Source organism: Rhea americana, unplaced genomic scaffold, assembly GCF_003343005.1.
Source record: "Rhea americana isolate MKP2758 unplaced genomic scaffold, rheAme1 scaffold_35, whole genome shotgun sequence".
Taxonomy (NCBI): domain Eukaryota; kingdom Metazoa; phylum Chordata; class Aves; order Rheiformes; family Rheidae; genus Rhea; species Rhea americana.
The window spans coordinates 2,947,215-2,970,215 of NW_028186479.1; the positions used below are offsets into that span (position 1 = coordinate 2,947,215).

A 23,001-nucleotide genomic window follows, 5' to 3' on the forward strand; every position below is an offset into this window, starting at 1 on the left:
GCGGCAGAAGGCAAAGAGCAGAAGTCTTTCCTCTCTAGACTTGTCCCTGAATGAAAAGGAATCACCTCTAGAATGAGGCCCTTGAGATGCTCAGAGCGGAACCACAAGCAACATGCCTCTTACCCCCACAAGGAAGGGGAAGATGAACTCTTTTTGGTAAAGGACTCAGCAGGTAGTGTTACTCACCCACCAGTGAAGCACACMAGTAAGGAAGGCATCTTACTCAAACAAACCTCTCCTCACACTAACAAAATCCCTACAGCTTTAATGTTCCCCTTTGGCCAGAGGAATACTAATGAAGAGAAGTTGCTTGTTCACTCTGCAGAGCGAGCAGAATGCAGGTCCCATACCTAGTTACAAAGCACAGCCTCTACAGCCTAYGACCTACCAGCAATACAATAAAGTCAGAATCCAAAAGGAGGATTTCTATTCTTTCTAGCACATCCTCACAAGTCGTCACTTTACAATTCTAGAAAATGCAAGGAGGTCCCACTTACAACACTATGATGCAGCTGTAAAAGCTGCACTGAAACAGCCTTCTTCTGAACTGAAGATATGGCAAGGTCTTACGAAAGCAGAGAGTGCAGCATGCACCAATGTCATGCCTTGTTTTCACTACTCTCCATCAACTCTGTCATGTTTTGCTTCCCCCATGCCACACAAGAGTGTTCCCATCAGATCCACACTCTGTCTCTCATTTTTCAGTTAGCCTTCTGCTGCTTTGTTGTCAGCAACACCATCTAATCTTGCAGTTATCCATCCTTAAATTCATAGCTTCACTCGCTCCACAAACCACAGCACATACTGCAACAAAGAGTGGAGGATTTATAGAAAGATAAATCTACCATCTTTTCATTAATAACCCAGTTCCCCACTTGTTAGTGAAATCACTTGCTGCATTACTGTAGGTCTGCTTGGAATACTGTCTTGAATCATAGAATCAGTAAGGTTGGAAGGGACCTCTGGAGATCATCTAGTCCAACSKCCCTGCTCAGCAGGGTCACCTAGAGCATGTTAGACAGGGTTGCATCCAGGTGGGCCTTGAAGATCTCCAGAGAAGGAGACTCCACAGCCTCTCTGGGCAACCTGTGCCAGTGCTCTGTCACTCTCACAGTGAAGAAATTCCCCCTCACGTTCAGGCAGAACTTGAAGTTTGTCCAAAAGAAGTAGAACGCAAATAACAAAGGAGAGAGAAAGTCTATCAAGTATTACATAAATTATAAGACAAACAAGGAAATAGGAACAGGAACGCATGGCGTATGGAACATAGGCAAACTTCAACTTTCAGTGTGGCACTCATTACAAAAGGAAAAATATCAGACGGGACAATGGGTTCCTCTGGTAAGAGGTGTTCTTACCACACAGTGCTTGGTGATTTTTAAATAAAAATGCAGACTTTGCATTTACTCTGAATCCCAGAAGCCAGGGAAGGTGGATTTGTGCCTCCTGCAAACTATTCCCTCTACTTCTAGAAATATTGCTTAGGCAAAAGAGAGAAATGGAGGTCTAACAGTTGAAGAGAAGCACTGTATGCAGATCCATGAAGGAATCTGTCAGCTGTGAGAGCTAGGTACCATGTAGTAAACTCCAGTAATTTCTGCTTTGAATTGTCAAACTCCATTCTCATCCTGTTTCACAGTAATGATTTAACAGGGCACAATCAGTTATTTTCAGACATCATACCATGCAACTACAGTAGGAAACAAAGCATCAACACAAAAGCTCATTCCTCAAAATAAACTAATTCACTTTGTTACTTCAGTAAACAAAGAACAAAGTAGAGACCCAGGGGCTCACTGCATCTCTCTGTCCTTGCTTGCAGCACCCACTGGATCACACATTCATCATCTATTTCAGAAATCCACTACAATCTCACCTATCAGCATGCTATCAACATCTGTGAAAGGTCACAGCAATTGGGCAAGGTTCATGATGATTGGGAAAAGACAAGTGTCACCCATCTTCAAGAACGGGAATCCAGGAAAGTACACGCTGGACAGCCTCACCTCAGTCCATGTGAGATTAATGCAGCGAACCCCCTTAGGAGACATTTCTAAACATATGAAAGACAAGAAGCTGATTGGGAGCAGCCAGCATGCATTTACAACAGGCAGATCACTCACTGCTTTGTGTGATGAGCTGACTGAAATTGTGGACAAGAGTAGGAGAGTGATGTTTTATACCTTCAGTTTAACAATGCCTTTTCATGCAGTCTGCAAGTCTCCCTACCCTCAAATTGGTGAGAGTGGATGATAAGGTGGCTGGAAAATTGGTTGAGCTACGAGGTTCAGAGTCATGATTACTGGTGCAAGTCCAGTTGGGAGCCAGTAATCAGTGGTGTTCCTTGGGGCTCAATATTGTAAACAGTRTTGGAAATCATCATTAAAGATACAGATGACAAAACAGAGCACACTCTCAGCAAGTTTGCAGATAACACCAAATTGTGCAGAGCAGTCAAGACACTGGAGGACAAGGCTGCTATTCACAGGGAGCTCAATATGCTACAGAAATGATCCAACAGGAACCTTATGAAGCCCCAAAAAGCAAATACAAAGTCTTGTGTCTGAGAGAAAATAACCCCATGCAGCACTACTGGCTGAGGGATGACCGTGGCGAAACAGGTCTGCAGAAAAGGATGTGAGGGTTGTAGGTGACAACTTGAACATGAGCCAGCAGTGGGCCCTTGCAGCAATGGAAATCAACTGCATCCTGGACTGTATTAGCAAAGCACAGTCCAGTAAAGTGATTCTTCCCTTCTGTTTGGTACCTGGGAGCCCAAAACTGGATGTAGTACTCCAGATGCAGGATCCCTGGTACAAGAAAGACTGACATAATGGAGTGAGCCCAACAGAGGGCCACCAAGATAGAGATGTAGAAAATGACATTTGAGGAGAGGCTGAGAAYGCTGACCTTGCTCAGCCTTAAGAAAAGGCTAAGAGGAGACCTCATTTCTATCTGCAGCTACTTGATCAGAGGATCCTTGGAGGCATTTAATATTTGACTGCATACGATCCTGTGCAACCTGATCTGATTAGACCAGTGTTGAGCAGAGAACTGAACTGCACGATCTCTGGAGGACCCTTCCAACCTAAGTTATTCTATGAGTCTGTGATAAGTCTGTCTGCAAAACCAAGGAACTAAAGAGTTAGGCTCTAATAGATCTGAAGTCATTTAGCCAGCTCTTAACTCTCTTCTCCCAGGTACAGTTTTGTATGCTAGCTAAGCAAATTTATGGTAGAAAAAGCCACAATGTTATTGAATAGCTAATAATGYGCCATTCACATATGCAAAGATGACAAAAAAAAAAAAAAGATGGACAACTACAAATTTAATCTTTACAATTATTTGCATGTATTAACACTGCAAAATCAGTTTTGCAAGAAATGTTATTTCTTGCATGCAGTATCACATACTAGAATATTTTTAAGAAAGGAAGAATGGTAAAGCCACATTAATACAAGTAATATTAACAATCCCTCCTCAAGGCAATATGCTTATTTAACTGCTCTGTCTCTTAATGAAGTTTTTTGGCCCATTCACTACACGCTTTTTCACTGTCGTCACATGCAAAAACAACAGGCTCAARTCTTTCAAAATAAAATAAGTAATCTCAGGAGAGCACTTAAAGTGAGCCTAGTGGATTGTCATCTTTTATATGGCTAAATTCTCAACACTGTGGAAAAATCCTGAAAAGCTTCAAAGAGTTGTTCTCAGCCTCATAAATCACTTACTTCACCTCAGACTGTGAGGGAGACCACACATGTRTGGGCACACACTTCTGGCTGTTTCCCCAAACACGGTCTCTTCTAACCAGCACTCCAATGCAGAGGAGTCCTGCCTCTTTCACCATTTCCTACCCAACTCCTTAGCTGAGGCAAARTTTTATTCTTAAATACTTTCATCCCAACTCTTAAGAAATCTAGGGCTTTTCAAATAAAGCATCACTGGAATTCATCATTACAGGCAGAAAACCCAAGGTTCTTCTAGGCAGACCAGCTGGAATACCTGAAGCCTGTTTGGATGATGCTCTACTTAAAAAGATAAAGTAATTCCAACCTGAGACAAACACCAGGCCTAGAAGAGTTCAGCCCAACTTAAGGTCTAGCAAAGTTACTGGCAGTCTTGACGAGATGGGTTGGTAAGCTTACTAATGGGTAGTGTTGCCAAATTCGCATAYATAAACATGCTGAGAAATAAAACTGAGAGCACAAAATAAATCAATCAGCACACAATCCTGAAATAAAATTAACATTGGCTTTGGAGTTATTAGCTTTGCAAAGAGCATAGGTTTTATGATGAACAAAGCAAGTAATTAATCCATTAGGGTATCTAAATACTTTATATGCCAATAAGTCCTTATTGAATTTCACYAGTAATTATGGAATGCTACAGCAATTACAGCCTCATATTTATTCAAATTACATGTAGACTTTATATGAAAGCTTTATATTTTTTATTATAAATAGARTATTACTTTCAAATACATATTCATATATTATATAAACAGCAGGTGAAATGCACACATTTGTGGAGGTGGGAGTGACTCAAAGTATAAAGTCTTTGGCTGGAGGTAAATTTGCATACTCAGATTTACAAGAGATTGTTTGCTGACAGTAACTATTGCAGAAAGCTATAAAAAAAAAGAATCAAGATTAGTTAGATTATTGTAAGTCATTGTCTATCAGTTCTGCTGTAGTAGGCTTATCATTTAATTCTACTTTTAGCTTAATTGTACATTTAATCCTTAAATATACCTTCCCTGGAAATACTCAATTGATTAGCTCAGATTTCATTTTTTGGATGGTCTGACAGTGAATGGATTAACTGGGAGCATCTTTGCCTAGAGATTAATTTATCTGTCCAAGTCATTACAGGCCATTTACTGTCCTCTTCAGCCCCAAATGAATTTAATCACGTAGAATGCAAAAAGCAGAGCACATTTAGAAATCCTCTAATATCTGTTCTTCACAGGGAAAAGAAACTCTCTGTAATACTGCAAATGTTACTTTCCCATCCCAATCTGTTCTTTTTCCATTACTGTACTTGTGGCTAGCACTATATGTCTATCATTAAGCTCATCTTCAAACATCAATTACACAGATTTATGCCAAGTACAAAAATACTAGAAAACAAGTCTCCTGGGAGACAGAAATATAAAGAATTGTTCTTAACTATTTCTTGTCTCTATTTTAATTTCTGAAGTTTAGACTTTCAAAGACTTTTAGTTGTGGCCTTTTTTTTTTTTTTTTTTTTTTTTTTTTTTAATCATCTCTAACACATGCTGTAGTAGCTCTAAAGGCAAAGGGCTGTGTGGAGGCTGAAGCCTCATCCTACTGACTTACAGATAGAAACAACTTCAGCCTGAAAGAGGCCATCTGAACAGACAAGACAAAAACATATCTGAGAGTGAAATAAAACAAAGCATCTCTTGCAAATAGAGCTGATCCTTCTTACAGTTGAAAACAGTGAGGTTCAGATCAACTGAAAAAAAATGGAAAGAAATATTATTAATGATCTAAACTTGACTACCTTTGTAATCACTACCACCGTTAAAACCTGGCTAGCTATTACATAATCAGGGCTGAAGCCTCAATCCTGCAGGGCAAAGCATCAAGCCTATTAAAAAGGCCCTTCAATATGGAATACGAGTGCAGTTTCTCATGCACATGAGTTAAGAGAYGGGAAAGCAAGGAGACTGCATAGATCCACAGGGTAGCAGGAATCAGCTGTCACAGCATTTTAAGGTATAAAGTCACCTGGAAAAGAGCTACGTCCCAGCTGTAGCTGCAGCATGATTTTTACAATCCCTCTTAACCAAATCGCTGGAACAAAAGAAAATCATTTCTTCTCTCTCATGATCCCCATAAGAGCCCATTTCCCATCTGTACATGGCTGYCAGGGAAAACTTTTGGCTTGCAGCCACATTTTGTCTCCTCAAAAGGGGAACTCTGACACCCCAAAGGACAGTTTGGAGGTCACTGTTCCTTGCAGACTGAACACAGACCAAGTTCACGTCACAGCTCTGGAAAGAGTGCCCTCTGGYATATCTCATGCCAGATTTGTCCTATTCTGCTTTAAGAGAAAAATCCTAAAAAGCAAGACCTTGAAATTATAATTTAAGCCAAAATGTTCAAACTGGTTTAATAWGGAGACGCACATAACTATCCCAAGTCAACTCACATCAAATGAAGATTAGTTCTATCCAGCTCAATTCTTATCCCCATTTCCACCTGATATTTCAGGTGGACAAAATAAAAACCATCCAAAAGTCAAACTGCAGCAAAACTTGGAGAATTATTTTTTAAAAAAAAAAATTTTTTAATTTTTAAAAAAGATACAGGCACTTGACTAGGCATTTCACTACCAATGCTATTTACTTCAGTGAATAAAGTAGGCTTTAACTTGATGCTCTCCTACCTCATGACTCTAAAAATAAATTCTCATCTTGGAAAAACAACACCAAGGAAGAAGCTAAAATAGGTAAGCAAACATGCAGGAAAATCATTTCTGCCACASAATTTTATTTCTTAAACTAGCTCAGAAAATATGTATCAAATATCACCCCTACATTTGGGAGAGAGAAGCACGCTAACAATAAAACGCAGTAAACACTATCACATTATCTAAAATAAGACTCTTCAGATGCTACATTATTTCACCAGAGGAGAAATTTTTCATTCCTGGAACACTGACAGTGACAAATCAGAAAAAAAAATGCTTTTTTTTTTTTTTTTTTACTTCAGTCACACACGGCATCAAACTCAACTTCAAAACTTCTCAAAAACAGTTAAGCACTAACAGAAAACTGCATCAATTGCCTTGCTGTTCCAGGAGAGAATTATAAAGATCCAGGCTTTCTTCATGAACGTATAAAACACAGCAGAGAGCAAGTCATTGGTTCTTAATGACGCTGCTTAATGCACCGCTGCAAAGCAGCTTCCTGCTGCGCTGAGAATTAACACCACATTCAGCAACCTGGCCATGTTGCCAGGAAACTGCTGCCAGTTGCAGCTCCCCCCAACCTAACACGCACCTTCGGTTTGGTTTGGTTTAAATCACTCCACATAGCTAAACCGCACACAATACCATTCACAAAGGCATTAAAAAAAAATTACTTTCTGCTTCATCTTTGGGATCGATATTTTAAGTAATAACCAGATGAAGATATTCAGATTATAATAGTAAGTGTTCATGTCATTTGAGAAAACAAAAAACTCAATCTTTTCTTTGTAAGTAACATTCTTTTATATAAGCTGCTGAGTTGGTTGTTGCTTGAGGCTAGCAATTCAAGGGCTTTTKCTATTTTAGGCTACAGGTCAACTCATGTCTTGTTTAGTTGGTACATCTAACATATTATGCTGAATATTAGCCAAAATTTCTCCCCTATTTCTTTGGGTATAAGCTTTTAAGAGACACAGGGTATATCATAAAACATACAGAATTCTTTAATAAAAAAACAGGCACAGTCAAAGAGGAAACTCAATTTAATTTTGATTTCCGCTTTAACAGCAAGCACAACTTTTGTCTTGTAACCCTTGTTTCGTCAGGCATTACCAACTTCTTCAGAATTGAGGATCACCAGTGGAGAATCTTTGGGCTTTTTATCAGAAGAAAATCATTAAGAGAAGTCTCATTTGAAYGACACTTGTTAATTCCTCTTTTCTTCCACATTTAAATGCAACTATCTCATAAACTATCATGCACCTGCAACACCAAAWACATGTCAACAATGTCTCATTTTTCACCGGTGCCAACTGCAAGTATTGACAAGGATGTATCTAGACTAGGAAGCAATTAGCATGAGATGATTTGCAGTTGCTTTTATATCTATTTTCACAACTAAACATACTAAGTAAATAGCACAGTCAGAGTTTTATACTTTTGAATAAAACTTGCTCCTTAAGGCCAATCCTAGGCTCCTCCCTCAAATACAGAACAGGACAGAACATATTTTGAAAATATGTTGAAATCCTGCACACAGAATTGGTAAAAGAGTATCAATTAAAATATTTTTGATAACTTTTTTAAAGTCAGACATCATCTCCAAGGTGACTATCTGGCTCAGACAGCATCTTTGGCAGTGTAGCAGTTATGTTTCTCAAAAACATTTCCCTCATCTGCAAAGTCTGTTCTTTTCCCACTYTCCTTCCTCTAGTCACAACAATCCTAAACTCCCATTTCCTATTTCTTGCACTGCCCAGCTTAGACTATTGGGCAGAACCTGCAGCTCTCTAGGGAAACCTCAGCTCCTCTCACAGACAAACATCTGACCACAGCAACACAGAGAGGTGCCACCTCTGTAACAGGGTAAGGACAATTTGCGAGACCTGAAGCTAAACACAAAACACACAGAAGCTCCAACTTACATTAGCTGCTGCTGTTCAACTCCTCCACAATTCAGGCTGCTCTGCTTCAGCCTTCCAACGGGGCATTAAGATCTTGATCAAARTGACCGAACTGAAAACATATCTAAGACCAGCTACACTTACAAGAGTGCTTCAATTTGTGAGCCAGCAGTATGAATGCCAGACAACACGATACACACAGGGACTCTGGAAGGAATAATGAGAAAAGAGCGTCCTGGAGAACCAGAATAAATCCTGATTCAAGGCATCTTCTGGGGATGGGAGAGGGAACCTATTTCCTGTTTAATAAATCATACTACCACAACCAAAATGACAAGCTCAGTTTCAGCTRTTTCTCTTTGCTCCACCTATCCAACATCCAGATACCACTTCTACCAAAAACTCGTATCTTCACCCAAGATTTTTTAGGTTAAAAATCTTATTCCTTCTCCCTCTTTCTTTTACTTTTTTAAGGGTTAGTGTTCCAGGTCACCAAAGACAGGCTGCTGATTTCAGGAAGATGGCCCACAAAACAGAGAACTCTATACTACAAACTGAGTTTTGCTCCCTCACTCATACCTGTCTTCTCCAGGGTACTCCYTTCTCAGTCAATCATGAGTTCCCCGAGTAAAGTAATACCTCAAGCTACACACACAACTCAGTATCTTATATCAGCAAGACAGGAGAAGACCAGACCCTTTTTCTTTTTCTTAACTGACATTTTATAATTCAGAACAAACCATAAATGGCTCAGATCAACTGCAATATGATGCTGAGAACAGTTAAAGCAGCTGCTGCTCTTTACCATCTTGCTGCAAAGCCTGTGCTTCCACATCACATTTGGTTGTACCAGGCGGTCAAGAAATACCTAAAAAAAAACCTAACAAAACAAGCTGCAGTTTATCAGCGAGCAACGACAACTCTTGCAGCAATATTCTTATCTATCCCTTTGTCKTAAAAGCACACTAAGAACTGCAGATGGCTTACTTGAACAACAAATCACACAACTTCTTAGCAGAAAGCAAATTTAGATAGTTTAAACATTTAGCTTAATGGACATAACGAGTAACAGATTTGGAAAATACTTTCCGAAGGCAGAACTGGAAAAAGATTAAAGTAACAAGTAATATAAAAATAAACCTGTTTTAGCCCAGGATTTTTTGAATTGTATTCAAACTCATGTATGAAAGAACTGGAAAAAACAAATGGTTTTACTTATGTCCCCAGCTTCCACCCCAACACTGTTAAAGGGAATATATTTTAATGTAAGCCTTTTCAACTGCCAAAGGCCATTCACATATAAAACACTGTTTCTTCAGTGCTCTCAGAACTTCCTTCTGGTTCTCCAGGTTTCATTCACTCCAGGTGCCCAACAATCTGCAGAGTCTCAGAGTGAAGGGTTTTCCTGGAGGATGACATTGATAAATAAAGCAGAGGGTGGAAGCTAGCAAAGTTTGGCATAGTGAGAGACTTTCAGTACATCTAATACCTAATAAAYCACTGTACCAATCCTTTGGAGAGGCTCATTCTAGAACTGCCCTTTATCAAGCRAATGCCACAAAAGCACAAATCAGTAGGCTGAAGCAAGATAACACAGACAACTTTTGTCCACAGTCCCTCAACAGGAGAAGGTGTCAGAAAACACTACAGAATTTTTCAGCTCAGAGAAGAGTCAGCTGTACCTGGAGAAGCCCAAACAGCAACATGGAATCAAGACCAAGCAGCAAGCAAATCTAGCGGTCCTACAGTGGTRTTTCAAATCAGTATAAAAAACAAACAGCTTTTTCTGTCACCAGAAGATAGGAACATATACTGACAATCTGTTAATTGCTTTTACAACCAGAAAAGAGACTGTACACTTGCCACAGTCCTCTGACTCTGTCCAAAGGACCTCAGAGATGCAAAAGCCCAGAGCAATACGTAAACATTTTTCTAGTTTTCAGAGTGCACTTCTGTATAAAGCCTAGTATTTTAACACCTATTTCAAAAAGTAGGGTATTATAAAGCAAAACATACAGCAGGTAATTAACAAAAGCATCCACCATCACACATAGCTTGCATCTAATCAATGTGACAAGTCTCAGATACAACAGAATTGGCCTACAGAGACCTAGCACGCTTACCTCCGCATTTGGCTGGAGTGTCTGCCCATCTTGGGCCGCTGACGGTACTATTGCCCATGTAATGTTCGCACTTGCAGATGATAATGAGCTGAGGGCACCATTCTTCATTTGCTCCGTGCAATGTGACTTGGGGCCAGGCCATCCCAGGATACCTTCTAAAGCAGAAAGCAAGTGTTTACTTACAAAAGTTAAAGATTTTTTTCCAATCCTCTCATCATTCTKCTAATGTAAACGAACTGTTACCTGTTCTCCACTTCAACGCAGTTTTACTTCAATAACAAAAATACTGTAGTATCTTATATACCAATTTATCTATGATAAATATTTTTAAATAGACAGTCAAATTAAAGAGTAACATTTTGAAATGCTATTCTTACCACCAGACATAATTATACAGAAAAAATACAGAAACTGGAACACCTTGGTAATTAAAGCCAACAAGTGTTCTCTATTCAGTATTTTAATAGTTAGAAAATCATCCARGTAAATATTCTTCAATCTAATATGGTGCAGAGGTTTGCCACATCTCAGAAGTACRGATGAGTACAGAAAAGTAACCAGTCATTTATCTATTGCACCACACCCCAGCCCAGGGATCAAGTCAGATAACATGCTACCTTTCCCTTCATTTCTTCTATATGAAACCAGAGTTTTAGCTTAGTAGCTGTATTTCATTTCCATCCATAGTATCAAGAGCTCTTACTAGATTAAGTGTTAAAATGCTTCTCCCATCCCAAGACGCACAGTTTAGAAGAGGTCTCATCAGAAAGATGTGTATTTAACTTATTAAATACGCATCAAACAGAACTAGACATCAGAAGAACCCCGACTTCTGGAGGCACCTGGATTGCAGCACAGGCCAGTCTTTAAGGACGACAATAGAAAAAGATGGATCAGCTGAGAGGGGTTACATGATTGTTCCACCCACCTCACAGCTCTAAAACATAGAATCTACATTAAAATCTGTAGCCCTCAGCGTAGGGCTTAGATTTCTGCTATTAATTACATAGTGTTATAAAATGTMGAGTTACAGATAATAAAATTGAACTTCTCGAGTCATTACCATAATAAGCATATGAAAACATGGTTAGTGCCATAAGGAGGATCTCTCTCTCTCTTGTAATTGCCAACTTTTTAAAATAATCCAAATTAACGGAAAGTATATTACAGAATACGTAATTTCACCTCTCCATCTCACCAGGTGTTACCAGAGGCTGCCTGCTAAATAAAGTCAATAGTTTGATCTGGTGATGTAATGCTGTGTATATTTCTTAATATTTCTGCTTTTTAAAATAGAACATGAATCCTGTAGCTGAACTCTTGCTAAATTTAAAGATAAAATAATCACAGAACATTCTTTTCTTCATCTCATGGCACTAAGTTATCTTCTAAATCACAGGTCTTTGAAGAAAAAATGTGTTACACTACAATCACAAATTATTTCAGTGGTTCATACTGTTCTAGACCACAGTATGTTCAAGTACAAGTCTACAGCATAACATATTCTAGAGAAGACAAATTTGTTTTTAAAGAAAAAAGTGTCTTAAATCACTTGGATCGTGAATAAAGATTATTGTAATATATTCCTACTTGAGTTCCATATAAAACACTGAACAGTTTCTCCTTTGCTTACTTGACAGCTTATACCATGAATGTTCCATGTTTCCCTGCAACAACTGATGACATGTCAAAACTAAAAACAGGTCTACTTGCTCAGCATGATTTTGCTGAAACCATCTTTTGCTGAAGAARGCATGAATAAATAGTTAATTATAAAACAATTGTCAAAGATCAGAGAAGTTAACAYGAAAAAAAGGAAAAAGGGTTTTCTTAATACATATTTTTCGTATCACTCAAATTTCCCTTTGACAGAGGAAGAGCATCTCTGTGGCTCTGCTGTCAGGCTTCTACCATGACATACTGCAAAGGCTTTTGTACTGCAATGACTTTGAGAACTATGCCAGAAGATGTTTTAAATCTGGGTTGAGTTTTGCAAGCCATGCTGGAGAAAACATGTGAACATACCTACATTTGATTGGCTCCACACTTTGGTCCTACGCATCAGGAAGCCAATTTCTGTCCCCACTCTAAAAATGGGATTACAGCAACACATAAATGATATCAGTATACAGGGCAAGGAATGGAGAGTACGATTGCAATCATAATGTCTTTTATCTTGCACTTCAGCCCTTGAAGGATTTGCCACTAAGAACAAGGGATATCCCCAACTCCCTCAAAATAAATTCAGAGGATAACCCTCAAGATTATTCTGGCAGATTCATAAAGTAGCGTCCCTCCACATGAGAAGAAGGAAGCATACATTCAGTGCTGAAGGATAAAACTGAATTTAAGAAGTTCAGATGAAGTCGATTCCTTAGAAGGAATTCATAAAGTTGTAAACTGGTATTTAAAAAAAAAAAAAAAAATCTTTTGTGAGGTTAACTAGCACAAATTATGGTGGGGAGGGGAGAAGCAAGAGRTTAAAATAAACTTGTTTCATTTTTGGTCAGCCACAAAGAGTTTTATGGAGCACACCTGTGCTTCTCATTCTTTGTTATTTAACAGTTACCAATCTTAATTTCTTGTTCTGCTCCTCCCTGTCAAACAGTTAAATATTGGATTACTACTACTATTTTTCAGTTAGAGAGGCTAAAAAAATTGAAGCAACTTCTCTTTACGCAAGTTTGAAAGAAAGTCATCCAAGCCAMTCCCTTAGGCCATCTCTCCAAAGTAATACATTTGGCCTTCAYCCTACAGAATTAATTTTTTAAATGAATATATTTTTAAAATCTTGTTTCTGCAAACAAACACAAGAAAGCCACTACTTGAATAAGCACCTCACTTCAGAAGGAATTTATTGAAAATGTAAACATTTACATATTTTTAAAAACACTATAACAGTTTTCTTCAGTACAAACACATTTAATAAGGAAAAAAAAGGAAAAAAAAATCATTTGCTGCTTCATCATTCTCCCTACAGTTTAAACTCTCTTACAGAAATAGAATCTATTAGAAGTATGCAAGCATATTTTCCCACTTGTCCCAAGAAAAACTGCTACTCTCACAGAAYAACAAGTTCTGTCAGTTTAATCAAATTTTTAAAATACTTTTTGAATTGATCTTAACAACACATTCAGTCCTAACCAACAAGAACAGGATGCCAAGAAGCAAAGTCTAAAGAGTAAAGCATATCTGCTTCCCCAAATCTCTTCATATGGGAAAAATAATTTTGTAATATTGTATTTGCTTGGAATCTAACTACGGACATACGCAGCCTCCTGGCAAAACAGAAATGAAATTCCTTTGGCATATTCCAATTAAAGAGACAGTAAAAGATATTAGTCATACACTACAGTAGCCTAAATAAATAAGAATATTAAAAGTCAACTCTCTGAGCAAGTTTGAAAACTTCCATGCCTGGTTTCAAAGTGCCATGGGAGAATCTCTGACAATCTTTAATCTGCCAGTCTTGCTCTGAGATATCAGCATGCTTGTATCATCCAGAGGGAGTTGTCATATATCTAATATAGCACCATGCTTCTCAGACAAAGGCAAAGTGCTAAGAGAGAACTCATTAAAAATAATCAAAAAAAGATCAAATAAATCAAAATAGAATCTCTGTATACAAAGTGAGAAGCCCTGAAAACATGGGTCCTTCTTTATTCAATTGTATATCCAAAGCGTTCTCATCTGCACCAGCATAAATTACTCTTACCAGAAAATGGTATATTTCCTCAATTTACAAAGTAGTGTATACATTTACAACAGAGAGAGATTTACTCAYGAGAGGAAACAAATTGTCTGTATTCTGTATTTCAGGATCTTAATTTTAATTMTACTGATGCTGCTAAAAGACAAACAAACTAAGCAATTATTTGTTCTCTGCTCCTTATAAACCCAATGTATTTTATTGGAATTTACTCCCCATCACCCAAACTAAGCCACCATCAGTAAATAATTTCACCCATACTTATGTCACTCTAAATAATCGTCTGTCACTAATTCATTGCTATCCTTTTAAAAACTTCATGTGAAAAAATGTATAAAAAATAAACACACTATGAAAAAGAGAAAAAAGATTTATCTTTAATTGGTAAGAAAAGGATTTTTTTTTTGACACACTTCATAATTCTAAAGAAAATTTCCAGAAAGACATTCACAAGATAYGATATAAAAGCATTCACTGCTACTCAGTACTTTACTGTTTTCTTTAGACTATTAACAGCACTACACTAATTAAAACAAAACATTGGCTTTTAGAGTCAACAATGGGAAAATTGTAATGAACATACCAAATCCATTACTAGTAAAGTCAACAAAATCTATTCTGCGTATTGATTTCATAGTTCCCACAGCGCAAACCCAAGCCCTGAGCTGAGGTTGCAGTACTGGCATATTCAGAGGACTGGATTTGGGGGAAAATGCTCAGATGTGAAAAGTAAGTTAAGGTCACCGAGTTGTAACTGAAAGGGCCAAAACTGTTTTGCAGTTCCTCTAGAAGTTTAGTTCATGTGTACATGCAAAAGGAGGGTTCTTATAGAAAGTATTCAAAATTAGCTTCCTTCCTGCTCCCCCTTGAACACCAGTTCCCACTGTGACCAGTGGGCAGCAGACAAATCTACCAAGGCACAGGGGGACTCCTCTGCACAAGCAGAGTAAGGCACCCAGCCACAACCTACCCTTGCTTCCCTAYAGCAATGCTAGAGCTCACAGAAATCCATTTATTGCTGATGGCATCGCACGGTGTGTGCATCTCACAAGGCACAAAGATTGAACAAGATTAGATTTGAATCCTGTCCCTACTCACAGAGGTATGATATAATTTGCAACATGCAGCCAAGAGATGGATGCACCAGTTTTGTCACTCCACTGAATCCTATAGCAGGCAGAAASCAGCAACAGCAAGTGGCATTTGCACACCTGCTTTTCAGATGAAAAGGACAACATATTATTTGCTAATACTGCGCAGGGACTAGAAAATAATGTTATTTCCRAAAGAAAGAACAGCATATAGGGAATAATAATATATTTCTACATAAAAAGAACAGCAAACATATTTTAGCTATTCCCAAGAGAAGCAAGTTTAGTGCTAATTCATTTAAGAGAGACCTGAACGGCCATGCAGAATTTAGCAAGTTGAAGAAATAAGCAAGAATTTATTCCCCTCTCTCCTCACCTTTCCCTGCCCTCTCTTATTTTTTAATGGGAAAGAGGATTCCTCTCATTATTCTCTCCTCCCACCATCTCAACTACAGAAGAATGCCTAGTTGTCATTTGTCACCAAGTTGAAAACATGCAGGTCTCGTCTCCCCTGTGAATTTCTTTTCTCAATAACAAGGCACCCGAGAACCTGCTCAAACAAAGTTCAAGTGCACCCCATGATCCCAGAATCATCCTTAGTCTATTTGCTGTCTTAAGTGGCATTTGCACACTCCAGCATTTCCAAACTCCAATAAATTCATAGTGAAKGTGGGTTAGTTTTTTGTTTCAAAAAGAAATTTCTCAGAAAATTCTTTAGCTCTACTTTACAGTTCAGAAAAGTGAGAAAGAAAAATGCATGAGTGGATTCCTCTCTGGGAGATGCTTTATTCATTAAATGAATGTCTAATGTGAAACATAAATTTAAAAGACTAATATATCCGTATGGGCTGCTGACTGTAAGACAGGATTCGATCTACCCAAAACGTAGAATAGAAAACAGCCTTAAAATACAACAATGAGGTGAAAGACTGATGTTAAAACAAGATCAGACACTCAAGTTTGCTGTGCTCTTAATCTGTGAGAAAGGAAAAGATGTTCAGCAGAGCAGTCAATAGGTTCTACAGATCCTTCTGTCCAAGGCTACTATAAGATAAAACAACACTGAAGTTTTAAAGTTTCAAGTGAAGACAATTTTCTTCTCCATGGTTTTAATAAAAAAAGCACCTTTTTTTTGTCTGCACACTAAATGAACTCAAGCTTGTTGCAAAGCACTTAATGCCAAATAGCAAGTACTATATGTAAATTATGACTCTCCCTGGAGGGGAACACACATATGTGCGCGCGCGCGCACACACACATCTTGAAACTTTTCTTCCATCTACAAAAAGAACAAAATCCCAAAACCCAAACMAACTTGTGGAGATAAAAGCAGTCCTCCTTCCTTACTTCACACTGCAAAGTAAATGGCAACTAATACTTTTCAGACAACACAAATAATAATCTTCTACAGTACATTTTTCAATGTAAGAAAGATGACAAAGAACCAGATATCGATGCATGTATCTTTAGTAATGACAGGTAGAAATGAATTTGACATTATTATGACTCAAAAATGGAAACATAAGAGTAAATTCTTTGACAGAAATTTGATTCACTGACTGTTCTTGTTGATGCAGTTCCAATAAATAAATAAATAAATAAGCAAGCACTGGCAACAGAAAGAGGATCAAGCATCATAAAAAATTTCTTTGAAGCTTTAGAGTAGAAAGCTTGTGTTAACGATCCTTCAAGACAAGACTGAAGGCTTCAGTGTAATCTTCACGACTGCTTGTAGTCTTGAAGTCTAAGACTGACAACTCATAAAACACACAGAAATAAGGAGCAAAAATCATATCTTACATAAATTACTCCACAACAATATCATGAATAATTTAAAGTCAACACCTATACAACCTAGAATCTGGAAGAGATTCTGTACGGCTGAATGCCAAGCTGCTCTCCTTCCACTGACACTACTGAAAAATGAAACTAAAATATTTTGTCTTCTTTCTCTTGATGTAGTTTTTTTTTTCCTTTTTAAAACAGTAAAGGTCAGTAAATATGTTTCAAATAGTAAGCGTTTAATAATAATCTTCCTGGTGTATTACCTAAGCACTACATCAGATACTCTCAGGTACTTAAGTCCTTGCTTTAGAAGCCTGCAATAAGRTTACAAGGCCTACAGCACACAGAAAAAAGTTAGCATTCCTTACACCAATCAGCAATAGCGACTTCAAAAATACAAGCAGAGCACACGTACTGGGAAACACGCATATCTGCTTTCCAGGCAGTTTTCTCTCTTTATGGCATAACAGCAAGAGCTTTTGATGGTATGTGAAAGTAAACTCAAGGGCAACTTCAGCTCGGCTAGGCCGAACAGTAGGTTACTTCTCATGTTCTGCATAAGCAGGCTTGCCCTGCTTTGCTGACCAGTTTTGATGAACTGAGGACTAGAGGCAAGGAAGTGAGTYGTCAGATTTCTATCTTGTCTGTCTACACAAAACCCTGGAGATCCTGCCCCTGCAATGCCAGCTACCTTCCCAAGGAGTTATTCAGCTAACATCGTGGACCCTACACGGGCAGGTAATGAGACAGCACTGGAACAGCAGCACTTGGCTTTTGGTAATACATGCCACAGGGCCATCCCATCACATGTGAAAGACGGTGTTTTAGGCTTCCCAGAGGAACGTATGGCTGTTAAACTGAGTCATTTTCACTTGACAGCTTCAAGAGCAGAGAGTACGGGTCCTCCTTTGGTTGCATCTTCTGGGTCTGAAATTAAAAGAGTTTACCTGGAGGATACAGAACCAAAATTAAATATATTATCTTCCAGAATTAGTGTTTGCTAGAGGATTACTTAAAGGCATTAGTCTGATTAGTATGAGTTTATGCAGCTTTGATGACTCAGAACCCTCTACCAACTGCAGAAATGATAAGGCTACCAAARTAGGCCTGAACAAGATTAAGGGTAGGAAAATCAGTAATCAAGACTTTTAGTCCAGGTTCTTTCAGGCAACTATGTTGCATAACACAGCCTGAGTGGGAGGGGAAAGAAAAAATAAAATAAAATAAAAAATTTGTAGATTCTTTCAGTCAGGGAAAGAAGAGACTAAATATTTCAGCAGCTTTTAGTTCCTCTCACTCTTAAAAAAAAAAAAATTACATACAGAAGTATAAACAGAAGTACACACCGAAGAATTAACTGTTTGCATTTAGGCTCACAGTTACCAAACCAGTGCTACAGAACTTTGATTTCTAAAGGAGCTGAACAAATCTAAAGTCTTAGGGAGAAAAAAAAAAACATTTTTAATTAAATTTTATTAAATGAAACATTTTTAAWAGCAGCTTTCAACTTATTTCCAAATGTGGAATTCCCCTACAGCAGTTACTAATGTAATGTTACGTTTGCTTTTCTCTATTATTGTGCATAGACTCCTCAAAAAATTATCATCTAGTCAAAATAAGACACTGACTTAACAGAAGACTATTTGGACACAGATTCATGGGCAAGTACAACTCAAGTCATCCACCACTGACAGTTCAAGTTAGATCACCTGGACACGAAAAACAACTTCCAGGGGCTTAGTAACTGGAAACTGACTTTTCTTTAGCAAATGCTTTTCATTTTTGTTCCAAACTGTTCTCTTCCAAAATGAAACTATATCAAAGAATACAAAAGAAATGTTGCTTATCATTACTATGCAGATGTGCGCTTTTTTTGCATTTTCTAGAGGAAAACCAAAATGCAGAAAATAAAAACATATCTTTTTGGTAGGTTCATTTATGAAATATTTCAGAATCTGGATTAGGGAAAGCCCTAGTGCACCACAGTACAGGTGTCAGTTTTTACACCGGTTTTGCCAAGAACCCTTCCCCTCCCCCCTCCCCTTTTTTTTAAATACATCATTTGCCTACTTCTCAGCTGATGCTCTCACATTTCTATTTTCCCCACAATGGAAATTCTTCAGAAGGTTTCTTAACCTGTTGTTTCAGCAGCCCTGGAGGCCATATTCTGCCCTGCAATAAGCCTACAGTAAGTAAGAAAGTTTGTTTTTCAAGTGTCTACTTGAAACTGGATTTTGTTGCTATTGAAGCCCATACAGAAATGACAAAAAGCCATCCCAGATCCAAAATTCTGCTATTGCTGCTCCTCTTGTATCAAGTTCCAGCTCTTAGATTAAGCAGTGCCGTTTGTGTACAAGGAACCACTGACCACCCTTTCAGAAAAATAAAGGTCAAACTTATATTGTAGACATACACTCAGAATGGAGTGAATTAAAAAAAAAAAAAAGGCACAACACATTACATAAGGACTCGGAGGGATGCAAATCTAAATGCAGAAGCACTCTGTCTTTCTAGGCTCATAGTAATCTATCATAGGCTTATTTAAAAAGCACCAGGGAGACCTCTTTCCAGATTTAAAGAAAATCACAGGTTGGAATGAATCTGCCTTAGTATATTTCCATTAAAAATTACAAATATATTTTCACTACCATAGCGCATAATATTAAATATATTTTTAATCAAATAAATCACCATTGTGGTTTAAGTCTCTATAAAAAAAATACCAAACAGATTCTGTGCTATCATTGAGAATATAGGCTTTTCTCCCTGTTCTCCATCCCTCCAGGCCCCTCTTTTTTCCTGCTTTCTTCAGAACCCGATTTCCCTGAAAAGGCTTATGACAACCTGTTTTTCCTTCTCTTTTCTGATTTCAACAGCTTTTGCAGACTTTTTTTAGGCAAAACAAAAATGCCAATACTGGATGCTGTAGAAGCTTACATCCTGTTCATTCTAATTTGCCTCTTTGAGAAGGAGTTCAATTTGCCTACTTTGAGACTACAATAATTAAAAAAAAAAAAATACAAAAAAATACCCAAGACAGCTTGTGCTCACCTGATGACAATGTCCTATTATGGTGCTGACCCACTTGATGCATGCTCTGCTGTAGTAAAGTCAGGCATTCTCCAAGGCAGCTCAGGGTGGCAGCAGAGGTAGCTTTTAAAAGCAGCAAGTCCTGATCCAAGGCAGAAAGGGGCCCAGAACTTGGAAGAGCTTCAATGGCTTGTACAAGATTCTTCTGTTGTCCCTCTACTTGGCTCATGATCTGTAAAGGTTCAAAACCATCTGCTGTCATATGAAATACCACTATGCAGCTGTTGAGTTCTTATGGGTTGATATAGTAACTAAATGTAAAGAACTACCATAAATGAGCATTAACATTCTGATCCAAACATACCATATGCTTATCTACAAAAATGAAGGGTTTGAGGCTAGCATAGGCCTGTAAAAATGTCAACACTATCTTAAAGAAAACAATCTCTTAAATAAGTTCATAATAGGGTTAATTCTGTCACTCACACTTTCTGTAAGTCTTCCTAAGGAAAAGTATAAACATTCTACCTCCTTCTACATTATTAAGTTAGGGTTAGATTTTCTTTCCTTAGTGCGTGATCCGAGACACCAGAAGAACCCTAAGCTGTTCTCTTGCCTTCTTTCCTTTATGAACCATTTAACCACAGTCTAAGAGAGGGCATTTTACAGTTTACAGACATTATCATAGGATGCAACTTAGAGTACTTATTTACTATCAGATACAAATACCAGATGTCAGGGAGAAAGTTAATCTGTTTCTAGATATGGACCATCAAGAGGAAGTTGAAATGCATGCTTGCACAGCAGATAAAATAATGTTATTTGAGTAGGTTGTTCTTTAAACAAATTGGCAAGCTTCCAGAATCCTTCCTACAGCTGAAAGAGAAAGATACTTAAAATCTCTCTCCATTTTCACAGCCTGTAGGAAATCATACATGCACATGACAAGTCTCCTCTTCCACTTACCTTTCTTGAAGACCAGAAGCCACCTACATCTACTACACTGCATCTGGCAGTGTCTTTCAAATACACCACAATCATACCCACTTGGACCAGAACACAAATTAAATCAGGAYTGTTTTTCCTTAAAGCACTGAGATCCTAACAGCCTACGTCTAAAGACCCAGAGTTTAGGCATCTAATCTCAGAGGGATAATTTGAGAATTATGTCATCTGGCTGGACATCCTCAAATAGTACTGATTTACTCCTTACAAGTTTGTCATGGTATCTGATCAATGTACCCAAAAAAACAAACAAAACACACACACACACAAAACCCACAAACAAGCAAACAAAAACTACTGGCACAATTTGTGCTCTCTCCACCCCCTGCAAATTTGAAGCATTTGCTCAATTACAATGTACACTACAACATCTAAATAATAATTTTGGTTAAGCCATTCAGATATTTCTTGAACAACTCAGCATCARGTCTCTCTCATTCTTCATTACTGGTCATCAACTTGCCGAGACATGCCACAGATGATACAATATCAGGTAGAGACTTTTCCCTGTAGATGTAAAATCTATCAACAAAAACCTGAGGCTTGATTACCTGTGGAAGCTCTCCCATTTAACCATACTGAATAATGGTTATAGGTTGCAGTATGCTGAACTTACTTCCCCTAAAACCTGATTTTCAAATCTTTCTACTTTCAGTAAAACTATAGGATCCCRAAAGGCAGATGAAATAAAAATAACCTACCACCCCTCTGCCAGACTGATACAATGGTAGAAATTTATTTTCTATTTCTAGAAGCTCTCAGACTTGCAGCACTCAAAAAACTAATTTCTTTGGTCAAAATTAAAGAAAAATAGGACAGTCAAGTGCCAATCATTCCTCCCAAACTCCAGGCAACTGGAAGAAAATGCTGGGGGGGGAGGGTGCTGATAAATAAATAAATAAATAAATAATCAATCAATCTACATTATGTATATGTACCCAGAGAGGTATTTCTAAACAAAACATGAAGGATACTCCATCAATAGTACTTTAGATCACCTTCCCTCGCCTCTCGGCATATTTTGCTAAATCTGGTATTTTTAGGCAATCTAAGCAGGAAACTATTTAAAGAAAAAAATAATCAATCTTTAACAGATTTCTGAAGCATGCAAATTCAATCTCACATGCTAAAGTTCAAACTCTAAACATGGCTAGAGATAAATAAATCAAAGCCTACTTCCTTCAGCTATCTGTATTCATACATGGCCCAGATTACTGAATGTGTCAACACTGATAACATTTACYATACGATGGATCACATTAACTGTAATGTTTCTGTAACAGCTTATTGATTCCCCAACTTAGCCTGAACAAAGAAACACACACATTTGGCTTAGTTATTACAGTGTTTATGAGACAGCGAGCATGTATATTTTCTTTTATGTAACGATTTTCAGATTAAATTCATGACAGGCTTTTCAAAGCAGGTTGGGAGTTGGCTTGTTTTCATTCTTCTTATTCTGCATCCATGCAGCATCTAACATAACCATCTCTTCTCCAATAAAGCCAAATAATAGTCCAGTCAGACTGGAGCCTGTGGGCACTAATGTGACACTTTATGTCAACAAGAAGTTTATATACCGGTTACAGATAGGAAAGGTACTTCTAGGCTAAGTCACAAGTTGATAAAAGACTGTTTTGCTRTAATGTGTCTATAAAACTGAACTAGATGCAGGTGAAAAAAATACCTACTCCTCTAAAGCATACTATTTTAAACTTGTATTCTAAAAGGAATGATTTCACTGTGAAAACTACAAACAAAAGTCTTGAAACAAATTATGAGTTTAATTAATAAGATAATTAAAGGCATATAGTTGAGGTGTAAAAAAACTTCCAAAAAATTTGCCAGATATTATAAGCAATAAAAATTCAAGTCCTATTTGACCAAACTACTGTATTGTAAAAAGGTATGAT

At 37.7% G+C, this 23,001-nt stretch overlaps 1 protein-coding gene across 1 annotated transcript in view; it reads right to left on the minus strand.

Moving 5' to 3' along the window:
- The window catches only part of OSBPL10 (oxysterol binding protein like 10), a 146,108-nt gene that overhangs the window by 32,892 nt on the left and 90,215 nt on the right, over window positions 1-23,001 (minus strand). The window contains exons 6-7 of the mRNA XM_085311800.1: window positions 20,105-20,315; window positions 10,469-10,623 (exon numbers count right to left, since the gene is read on the minus strand). Of these exons, the coding sequence (XP_085167926.1) occupies window positions 10,469-10,623; window positions 20,105-20,315 (366 nt within the window). The remainder of the gene's footprint in view (window positions 1-10,468; window positions 10,624-20,104; window positions 20,316-23,001) is intronic.